Source organism: Adiantum capillus-veneris, chromosome 15 (assembly GCF_014529385.1).
Source record: "Adiantum capillus-veneris isolate H3 chromosome 15, ASM1452938v2, whole genome shotgun sequence".
NCBI lineage: Eukaryota > Viridiplantae > Streptophyta > Polypodiopsida > Polypodiales > Pteridaceae > Adiantum > Adiantum capillus-veneris.
Window position 1 is genome coordinate 27,249,120 of NC_140945.1, and position 10,923 is coordinate 27,260,042.

The window sequence follows — 10,923 nt, forward strand, 5'->3', positions numbered from 1 at the left end:
CTTGATCATAAGCTGGAGACCAAATTCCTAAGATTGCACTTATCTATGTGACTTTGATACATTTTTGTGTTAAATTTGGCTTTAAAGATCGAGTGTAGATTGTCAAGTTCGTATTTGGAAGGGCTAAAAACAACACGAGGATGCATGAAGACTTGCTAAGTTAAAAACGTATGGGAGAGATTAAGTTTAAGTAAGTGTCTACAATCACATGGAATTTTTGTTCTGTTTTAATATAAAATTGGTTTATATATTATGAAGAACCCAACTTATAAAACAATAAGATAAAAGCTACAAATTACACATCAACGTTTTAAAATAAAATTAAATTAAATTAAAATAATAAAATAAAACACATTAATTTTTTTTAAAAAAATATCTTTATGTATTTCAAATAAATTGATTAATTTAATAAGCTTAAAAAATTATTAAAACAATATAGTGGAATGTAATTTTTTGAGTCCTTAACAGAAAGGACCCTTTGTCATTATGTCACATGATGGGATCAAACTCTTATGAATCCTTTTGTTCTGTACAATCTTTAAAGTGAATGCACCTTTGGAGAATACCATTTAAAAGGCTATGATTTTTTTTTTTATATTTTTGGGAGTTCTCACCAATAGGTGAGTTGGAAAATAAATTAACGACCAAAAACATTTACAAGTTCTTCGCATATAAAAGGCTATGATTTCTTTCTGTTGACATTTGTCTAACAATGAAAATTGAACAACCTTCACCCAAAGGGGCACCAAGGCTCTTTTTTTTTCTTTTTTTTTTTTTTAAAGCAGGCCAAAAGAAAATGTATGTATCATTTGAAAGGAAAACTTATAAAAGTGGCCTTCACAAAGAAGGGCTGATTCTAAGCTAGACCTTTTACAGAAAGTGAAGGTTGGGGTGATTGAGAGGCTTTTAAAGAAACGAAAGAAACAAGGTTGTCCTTATTTATAAAAATATTCCATCTATATAATTTGTTAAAGAGGCCCCTACGACATGTTTGATCTTGTGTATTTGCCTATCAAAAATTGTAGGAGGCAGATATGGCAACTAAATAAGTGAAAACATATTGTTCTAGTTGCAATGCCCAATGTAGGACGATCGATTTTGAGTGCATGGTTGTGAGTATCGTGGTGTATCAAAAAACCATGCAAGGGCTCCTGTCATACCCAAGGCCATAACATCTACATAGGCATGCATTTGATGTGCGCTTGAAGGATCAATGGAAGGCTTGGAATATTCATCCTTGAGGGAAGCTATGAGAGAAGTGCAACAGGTATCAAGGTCTTGAGCAAGTTGAGCCACATGATCAACTACATCTTGAAATGAGGTATATAAAGGCTTGTTTGAACTTGCAATGGGAAGATCACATGAGTACAGGATGCTTGGTAGGTTAAAGAAGTCCCCAACTCTGATCTCTTTGTAGCAAGAGAAGACGTCATTACAAAGGCTTATGTAATCTACAGCTTTTTTGCATAGCGCCATGACCTTTGGATTCTAAAGTGTTGCTTGATCCAACTCTATACCTGATGCATATTCTACCATGATAAATGCAGGAACAGTGAAGGAAGCATGGTGACGAATCTCCATATACGAGTCAACATCTGGTACAGAAACATTTTTGCGAAGGGCAGCTTGCATCTGTTAGGAAGGAAAAATATGTGATATTAGCAATGTATTGGAAAGCAAGGGTGTGTGCATGTGTGAGTGGGTATACAATTACAAAGGGTACCCTCTTAAAACAAAAACATAGGGTGTGTGCATGTGTGAGAGGGTATACAACAAAGGGTACCCTCTTAAAACAAAAACATGTGTGTGTGTGTGGGGGGGGGGGGGGGGGGGGGGAGAGAGAGAGAGAGAGAGAGAGAGAGACAAGTCCTCAAAGGGACCGCCCTTTCTTTGAAAAAACGTCCAACACCCTTTGGTCTAGAACGTTTGAACTAAGTCAAACACACCCCGAGAGATCATTTGTATGCATGGTATTGAGATGGTATTACCTTGATGCCCTCCAGGTAGTCGGCCATGGTAGAGGTAAAGTGGGTGCGGACAAGCGGGCTCATTTCGCTGCACGTCTCCTGCCACACCTCGGCGAGCTCTGCCAGCTGCTTTGAGCAGCGCGTGGAGAGGCAAGGGTCTTCTCCAATTGAATCAAATGCAGCAGACGATGGATGCGTGAGAATGGCCATAAGGCGATCGGCGCGATGGGAGGTGGAGTCGAAGTCGGAGCCCAGCAGTTGTGGGTCGTCGTCGTCGTCGTCGGAAATCATAAGCCACGCAATGATCTTGATGGCCTGCACCAGCCGCCGCCTGGATTGGGCACGCGGGATGAAGAGGCACACCAGCCGCGGCAGCAGGCAATCCCGCAAAAAGTGGGAGGCGCTTGCCGACGGCAGCTGCGCCACTCTCTCAATCCACTCGTCGCACTCCGCCTTCACTCCCTCATACTGCGGATGCACCTCCCACGCAAACGAGCTCGTCAGCGCTGGCAGCTGCATCCTCGCTAGCTCTTCTGCGCTCGGCATGCGTAGCTTCCGGCCGGTGGATGCCCGCCTTCAGTATTGTACTTAGTGCTGCTGCTCCATGTACATGTGCCTCCACCATATAAATTTGCACACACATTCAGCCTCTCTCTGGCAGCCTCGTTAACGGCCCAGCTCTGGCACCGCTTATAAGACGTGCTAAGCTGCAAGACGTGCTGCTGGGTCGCCAATCGCCCGCATGAAAAACTGCTGCAGGAGCTGCTTATACGGCCATCGCTGATATTCCTGCAGCAGTTTGAATCGATTTGCAGGTTGAAAGTACTTCTGGCAGAGAGGAATTGCTGGGCGACGGCCGTCTCTCTCTCTCTCTCTCTCTCTCTCTCTCTCTCTCTCTCTCTCACACACACACACACACGCACGCACGCTACTCACTAGTGTGTGTGTGGGGGGGGTGGCGGGATCGCATGAGTGGTGGGCTTGCATGGTCAAACCATAATATAGAAGGCCCATAAGCATGATCACGTGTGGCAAAAACATGATCACGTGTTGCAAAAACAACAGTTACGTGTTTGCTTGCGCAATGCGAAGTTGCAGATTGCGATGGTATAGGGCCTAGGCTTTAGAGCGCCTGCCCATAGGCCCTCTAGCAGTGGTTTTGGAACGCCATCCAAAAGTAAAGGCAAATCCCATACACTGATGAGATCGCCGCCGAAAGAAAAGGGGGAAAGGTTTCGCCTATGAGGTGGAGGGTGTTTTGACCACCCTCTAGAATTGAAAAGCGCCTCCGCATCGCCAACAAGCGGTAAATTGGATACTACAGGCAGCACAGTGATCGGACAGTATCGACAGTTAGTAAGATATAGTGCTCGTCAACTGGTTGCTTGCTGCGCTATGGGATTGTATGTGGAACAATACACGCAACCACATACCTCTGCACAATGGCGATTTTGGGTGCTGTATGGGCAGGCGCTCTTAGTGCGTTTCATTTTATTGCTTTGTAATGCGATAGCGAACCTTCACTTTTACATTTTTAGAAAGCCAACGTGATTGTGTACCCGAGGGCTATTTTGAGAATCTTCACAAATTTTAAGGTATTTGGACCATGTTATTTTTTGAGAATCTCCTCAAATTTCAAGGTATTTTGACTATACTCACATGGGTCTTCTAACTTAAAGATCCTTGGAAAACCGTGCGTTCGATGTACCTCAAACTTAGCATTCGCTTCATCGACTTTACTTTTTTTGGGGGGGAAACTCACAATTATCAGTGATTGTATTGGAATCATGTCACTAAGAAATATACAAAACAGCCTCAAGCTCATGTAGAACCTTGAGAGGCAAGTGGTTACATGAGACCCTACCTAGAACTAAAAGCCCAATCTTGTACACAACAAGGAGCTCGATCGGATGGCGAGAGTCACTCTAAGGCAATCCTCCAAGTTCTGCTTTATACTTACCACAAATATTAACTCCTTACTTCTTGTATGATCTTTGAGAATCTAGCCACAAAGTGGTGCTATTAAAGACACGTCAGTTCTTGGCCTTCCAGATCTTACTAAAGAAACAAAATCTGACAATTTGAGTACAAATTAGTAGTGCGAGACTTAGAAACTGTTTCCCACCAATGCACAAATCCTTCTTGAAAAACCCTATCTTCCACGTTCTTTGTATCCCTTTTCACACCTTCCTTGCCAAGCTTCATCTTCATGAAACTAGTCTTGCTTGGTGGGCATTGCTATAGAACATAACAAAGTGAGGAGGCACTAAGTCCTGCTAACTTCTAAGTTAAGGGGGGATCATGAAAGTAAAGGAGAGTAGTACCCACAATCATATGTCATTTTTGTTGTGTACTAATATATATCAATTATATATTTAAGTAGTGCAAAGGGCCCTACTTAAACAATAAGGTGAAAGGTGCACACTTCACATTAGCAATCTAAAACAACATAAAATTATAAGAAAAGAAAAGAAAAAAAATAAAGTAAAGAGACAATTGATAAACTAAAACAAAAAAATATTTTAATGCTGTCATAAAAAAGGATAAATTTAATAAGCATGAAAAATAATAAAACAATTGAATGTAATTAATCTTTATACAATTTTTAAATGAAAGGAATATTAGCAATTTAAAAAATTAAAAAAAGGTTCATTGAGTCAATATTCACATCCTCCGATCAAACTCCTATAAATACACTTCTTAATTCTTTGTTTTCTAAATTGTTTTTCAGTATGTCAAAGAACTGGATGCAGCTTTTACAAATAACATGTAAAAGGCTTTCTCTTCAAGAGTTTTTAGGTCCCTTTTAGTGACACATGTCAAGCAATTAGAATTGAATGTCCTTCACCATATGGATACTCAAGCCTTCAGCAGGCCAACAAGACATACGCAGATGTACATCAAGCATCCAACACTGAAGTAAACAAGTACAAAGTGCATTGGCAAATTTTTAAAAAAGTATTACATGTGTATTTATTAAATATATATGGTGATTGGCTACCTCTATAGTTCTCTCTACAACAATTTCACGGCTTTCTCTACAACTGTTTGAGCATTGAGACCAAGGCAGTGCTCTTTGTCGTACATGTTTTGATAGATTTTGGAGCGCAGTTGGTTACTTGGTTGGTTGTGATTTCTATCGCCTTTTGTTGTGGAACAGGAGCGGATGATTAGTAGAACCAAATGATAGGCAACATCAATGGCTTAGATTGGGACTTGATGACCATTGGGAGGAAGCAAGTTGTGTCCCATAGGGCTCAGCATACGACAGGGGGCTAAAATAAAGGGGATAATTAAATTGAGCGAAGGGTTGCAACTTAATCATTTCCTACGTTGGTAGTTTATTTGTAGATTGCCATTCAGCCTAGTAATATCGTAGGCAGCTAGAACGGGGATCCATCTTTGAGGCACCCATCTTACTTTGAATCCAGTGTAAAAAATATTCTCTTATTTCTTGTATAGAGAGAGAGAGAGAGAGAGAGAGAGACAGAGAGAGAGAGAGAGAGAGAGAGAGAGAGAGAGAGAGAGAGAGAGAGAGAGAGAGAGAGAGTTACGTGTTGTCATAGCCGGAGGGTCTTGGCTGTCGATCACAGAACCTGGTGCAAAACATATATGAGGAGGAAAATGTTGGAATAAAGAATTGTCTTTTTGCTACAGAATGGTTATGTAGAGGAGAACATTGGCCTACAATATATTAGATGCATTCCCAAACAAGGACAAATGTAGATTGACATCGCCCACCTAGGAATAAAGTAAACATGTACAAAGTGGATCAAGTATTGCATTACATAAGCTGAATAGTCCGACTATGAGAAAAGAAGTATGTATGATGTATTTGATATGAAGATATGATGATCAAGATTGAGCATGAGGAAAACATGTACCTACATTAAACTTAAGGAAGCATTGACAAACTCAAAAAGTACAAAAAGCATAAACATATTATAAAAATTAAATTGCACTACCAACTTGATAATCATGTATGGGTGTCGTCCAATTGTCCAAGCTAGAGGACAATGTTTGAATCAAGCTACATAAAAGTATTGTGAATAGTTTAGCATTTTGTCTTGCAATCATCACAGAGTGAAAATGCTAAATAGACAGTGCATTCGTTACAAAATTATGGTGGAGACTTGGCCTTGTGGTCTGTCCAAAAATTATAAGAAATATAAGTTGTGCCATGTCCCATGCATAGGCATAAGGAATTGGATGTACATAACGGACCTTGCAGTGTTGTCTAGCTGGAGGCATGCTTGTGCAATCAAAATGTCCACTATTGTGAATATATGTCATCTTTGTTAGATACAAAACACACATTAAGACACCAATGAAGAGACGTGTGCTAGCATGCAATTGGTTCTTGGACTTAGGAAGGGGTGATAGATGTGAGATGCAAAGGTGAGTCAATGTAATCCATACTATGATGGGTTATTACTTTGTTGCTGTAGAAGAGAAGAAGAGGATGTCAGGACAAGGGTTCCATAGGGGCAAGGCCCAAACCTAAGGACTAGGGCGGTCATGGACTACGGCCAAGGGCTGGGCTAGACAGTGTGGACAGGGGATCCGTCTAGGGCAAAGGGGCTAGGAGCCCGCCTATATAATGGGTGGTTGGGAGGAGGATCCTATGGTCTGGCATCCCTACTTCTTACACTGGTATCAAAGCTAATGATAGTTGGGAAAGGGGCATGGTCTTTTTTTCTTTTTGCATGTTGCATGTGCATGCAAGGCCATGGAGCTCCTCTCTTGACAGGCGCGGACGACGCTGTGGGGCTCCTCTCTTGACAAGCGGGGAAGAAGCCAAGGGGAATAACCGGGTGTACATGGCCTCTTGAGGTGAAGGGAGGAGAGGGGCCGACTTGCTCAGAACCCGGAGCTATGGAGCTCAATGGGAGCACAAGGCCCAGCCACAAAAATCCCGTCACTGAAGCGGCACATTCGAGTAGCACAAATGCCGTGTGCTCTTGTTCTCTCTCCCCGTCGGCGGCTCTGTGCAGCACCATGGCAAGTCGACACTTCAACATTAGTTTTTATTTTTCTTTTCTTTGGAATCCAAGGTTGGGCGCCCTATTTCGGGCACCCACTCTTGCTAAGGGATCCAGGCCATGCTATGCATGCGAGGCTACATCCCATGGATGAGCAGCAACTGTGCTCTAACATGTTGCATGTCGTCATGCACCAAAGGCCACCGTCACGGGCTTGGGAAGGCATCCAAGGTGCATGGTTTTGCCATGGTGGACCGGAACACAAGCGCCTTGCAGCGCTGATTTCCTTTGGTTTCTAGCGCGGTGGTCTTTGAGCATATTAAGAGCCGCCATGAGCACCGTCTTCCTAGTCAGTCTGTTGTGAAATTGTCCATGTCTTTACCACTCGATCAAAGACAATGAGACTCTCGGATTTCAACGAATGATGTTGGGATCAAGGCGGATAAGATTCATGCTAGCATTCGCAATTGGGAAGCCAATGGCAAGGCCATGTCTTCCAGCATGGAGCAATCTCAACAAAGAGATTACAACAAGGATGATGTTACTGATTGATTTGAGCCGTGTTGCTTAAGGTAAATTAAGAGTGTTGTTATCAAAATTTTGTGTGAGCAAGGCTTATTACATATATACAACACCAAGCAAGGCTGCAATCGACAAGGATACAACCTACGGCAGGTTGAGGCATGTGATTAATCAGGTGTGCATAGGTTTTTTCAGTTTGTTTGGAAAAATGTTACAAACCATGCTGTATATTTCTATCAAGCAACAAAGGTGAGTGCACTTTAAGCACTCCAAGCACAAGCACGGCTTGTGACAGTTCTCCTAAGCTCTCAAATTTTGTTGCATACTTTGATGGCAAGGGCCAATTTTTTAGTATCTCAACAAGACAAGCATGGACTATTACTGGACTTGTTGAAGGCAACAAGTTGCTCGGCCTGGGCTGACTCTTTGTCACTGTTTCTACACGCTGACAGAGGATGGTTACCACATAGTACTGGTTAATTTCAATTGAAATTGCTCGACACGGTCTATTCTTTTTGTCATGATATCTGCAGCCACATCCATTGGCTCTCAGCCCAAACATATTTATATGAAGCATGGCTTCAATTTACGAATAGTGCATTGAGATTTTTCTCATTTGGGATATGCTATGAGCACACGCCTTTGGGGATTTTCTCCATATGCCTAAAGGATATTTCAGGCCAACTTTCTCTCGTGCAATAGAGATGGTTATGATCTACATTTGAGCAAGTTTTTCCTTCGACATCTCAAGATAACTAGTTACAACAAGATGACAAGGTTAGACTATGTTCAGTTTTGTTTATTTTTCCATAAGAAACTACTACTTTTGTGCAAAGAAAAGTGCTTTGACAATTTTACAAGAAGCAAGGCTTCTCCCTTGTGCCAAGGTCCTGCCCAATGACTTGGCATCACGGGCATTATCACACACATCAAGAAACTAGCTCACAAAATCCCTACCAGTCTAAACTGTGCAAGGCACTTATGGTTTTGGCTCTCACGTTTGAGGCCATCACTTTTGCCAAGGGCTTCAAATTATGTATATATGGCATGCTAGCTAGGTGGATTCAATTCTAGCGCCTCCTGCAAACACGCTTCTGCTATAACACCAGACACTTTGTCAAGAACAAGATAAGTTAATCTAGATTGTTTTACATAATTTTGGTTGCTGTCAACACACAACAACACTAAAAAGAACCTAAATTAACGACTTTATTCTTTGGCAAAGTGCTATCATTAAGTCACACTGGTGTCATCACAACCACATACACGGTAGGTGGGTCAGTCTATGCCTTGTTTGTGTTTTTCTATTACCTCTCTCAATGAGAGAGTCATAGCAGAAAAATATTGGATGTTTATAGCTGCATCCTAGGCATCATATGCACACAAGCAGGGGCACCAACTATACACGTCATAAATGCTTAAGGAAAGTTCCTCAGCTTTGCATGCTCTCTTTCTTATTTCTCTCAAAGAATAATGAAAACTTTCTAAGAAGCTTTTTGAACATGTTTTCTTGGGAGTCGGCCTGAGCCAAGGTGCTCTAACTCTCAGCTAGACATAGGGCAAGATGCCATCTAATTAGTCTTCAACTAATTGCCATAAGGTCTATGAACCACACATGCTGGCTAAGAGTCATTGTCAGATCTCGGGTAAGACCCAACTGTTGGCATTTCTTGGGTGATTGCTCTTAAGATCGAATAGATCTGCCCAGTGGAGTACACATCAAACACATCGACATTAATGAGCAAGCAAGAGTCTTGTCATTACGAATGTTTAGGGTGTCATTTTTGCACTACATGTTTTGAGTGTCATGCTCAAGTTGAGTTTTTGATAATCTTAAATTACTCACATCAGTTGATCTATACCACGGAATCTAGAGGTAGCAAACAGTTGAGACAGAATGCTTGTTCCTACCAGCTAGGCATCTCAGTTGTGTGGATCTCTTGTTTTCTCTATAGCACTACGAGTGTCTATGGCATCACAGTTTTGGGGTACGACCCAACGGGTCTGTTTACTAAATCACCCCATAAGCATTGAGGATCACAGTTTGATCTATCCTAGTTGTACTTTCAAGGAAAGAAGTCTGTAATCTACCGAGGGGTAGTGGACAAATTCAACTTTTCAAGTTGATTCCAATCACTTTTATACACGGTCGACTATGTTGGTTACTATTACCTGCTAGTTGAACAGATTCTATAAAGGGTCTTACCAAGTACGTAGATCATAATCAACAGGTTTGGATTGCGAAGGAAACACCCAGGGGTTCCAATGAAATATTGCTTGGTTTTTTCACAAGTGGGTGGCATGCTCCTCTGCATTTGAATACGGGTAAGTGAACATTAAGTTCAGCTCTCCAGGTATGTATCTATTGATGGTGTTATTCCATTTTTTAGTATGTTTTGTTTGGGTTTTTTAAGTCGTATAAATACGCTTGAATGTTTCATAGCCATACTGAGGGCATGTCAAAATAAATCATTTTGGGCCGTCGTGTCCCATATATTTTTTTGCATTATGTTGTTATGAATCCATGTGTAGGGTTTGATTTGGCACATGTTGTCACATGGGATACAACATGGTCTAGGAACTCAAGGAGTTTGGATTAGCCAATGTGGAGCAATGATAATGAAGGTCCCTCTCACTCGCGTTGCAGAGTGTTTGTAGTTACCTCCACACAAAAGTACATCTCGTACTTAAAGGATGTTCTTTTTACAAACATCCTTATTTGAGACATATTCCACATGTGGAGAATATGAGTCTGTGTGACTAACACTAGCACCTAATTCCTAATGATGTGTCGTGACAAAGTCCCTACGAGCTGGTTGCATTCGTTTATTAGACCATTTGGAGCACACCATAACAGGAACAATTTCAGTGGCCATAAATTGTCGGGTACTCAGTACGAACTTGTTGCGATGACATGTGCTGTGAAACCACCTTAAGGGAGGGTTGTCTCTACATATAGCCAAGTATGCTAAGTTACTGAGAATGTCTCATGGTTGGTACCTAGGTGTGACTGAGCTTTCACATTCTGTTATGGTCTAGCTTTGGTTGAAAGGCTTTCACGTACGTACCGTGGAAAGTCTCGTCATGGAATTGTGGTTTGGATAAGTTTGTGTTAAATGCATGCACACTAGGGTTATGGTTCCTAGTGTTTAACATTGATTTATTTGGAGCCACGTGCCAATTCATGGACTTTATTCTTTCTGCGCCTTTTAGCACTGCATGTGCAATCTCTACTGCAGATCTATTATGAGTTTACACCCTGCCATACAAGGCACTAGCTCAGGATGGGTGTCTGTGGGGTTGGATGGTCTAGACTCTAGGAGCTTACTCCAATCCACCCCGCTTTCAACGTAGTTGGTTGTCTTCACTCCATATCAAATATATGGTTGGATACTCAATGTTTGAGTCATAGTTTATCATCAGCCATGGAAGATTGTTTGTAAGTGGTTGGG

At 41.6% G+C, this 10,923-nt stretch overlaps 1 protein-coding gene across 1 annotated transcript; it reads right to left on the reverse strand.

Annotated features, from left to right (window-relative positions):
- Positions 1–860: 860 nt before the first annotated feature.
- Positions 861–2,852, reverse strand: LOC147440424 (sesquiterpene synthase 3-like). The gene is made up of 2 exons (XM_086483524.1): positions 1,989–2,852; positions 861–1,632 (listed from the first exon to the last, which is right to left on the reverse strand). Exons 1-2 carry the CDS (start codon positions 2,511–2,513, stop codon positions 1,489–1,491), a joined length of 669 nt encoding a protein of 222 aa, XP_086339650.1. The 5' UTR covers positions 2,514–2,852; the 3' UTR covers positions 861–1,488.
- Between the last annotated feature and the right edge of the window lie 8,071 nt (positions 2,853–10,923).

Bases quoted from the DNA above. Each gene is read 5' to 3' on its own strand.
- LOC147440424 (XM_086483524.1), bottom strand. From the start codon at position 2,513: ATGCCGAGCGCAGAAGAGCTAGCGAGGATGCAGCTGCCAGCGCTGACG. The intron at 1,633-1,988 runs GTAATACCATCT...CCTTCCTAACAG, and splicing joins ACTACCTGGAGGGCATCAAG to ATGCAAGCTGCCCTTCGCAA.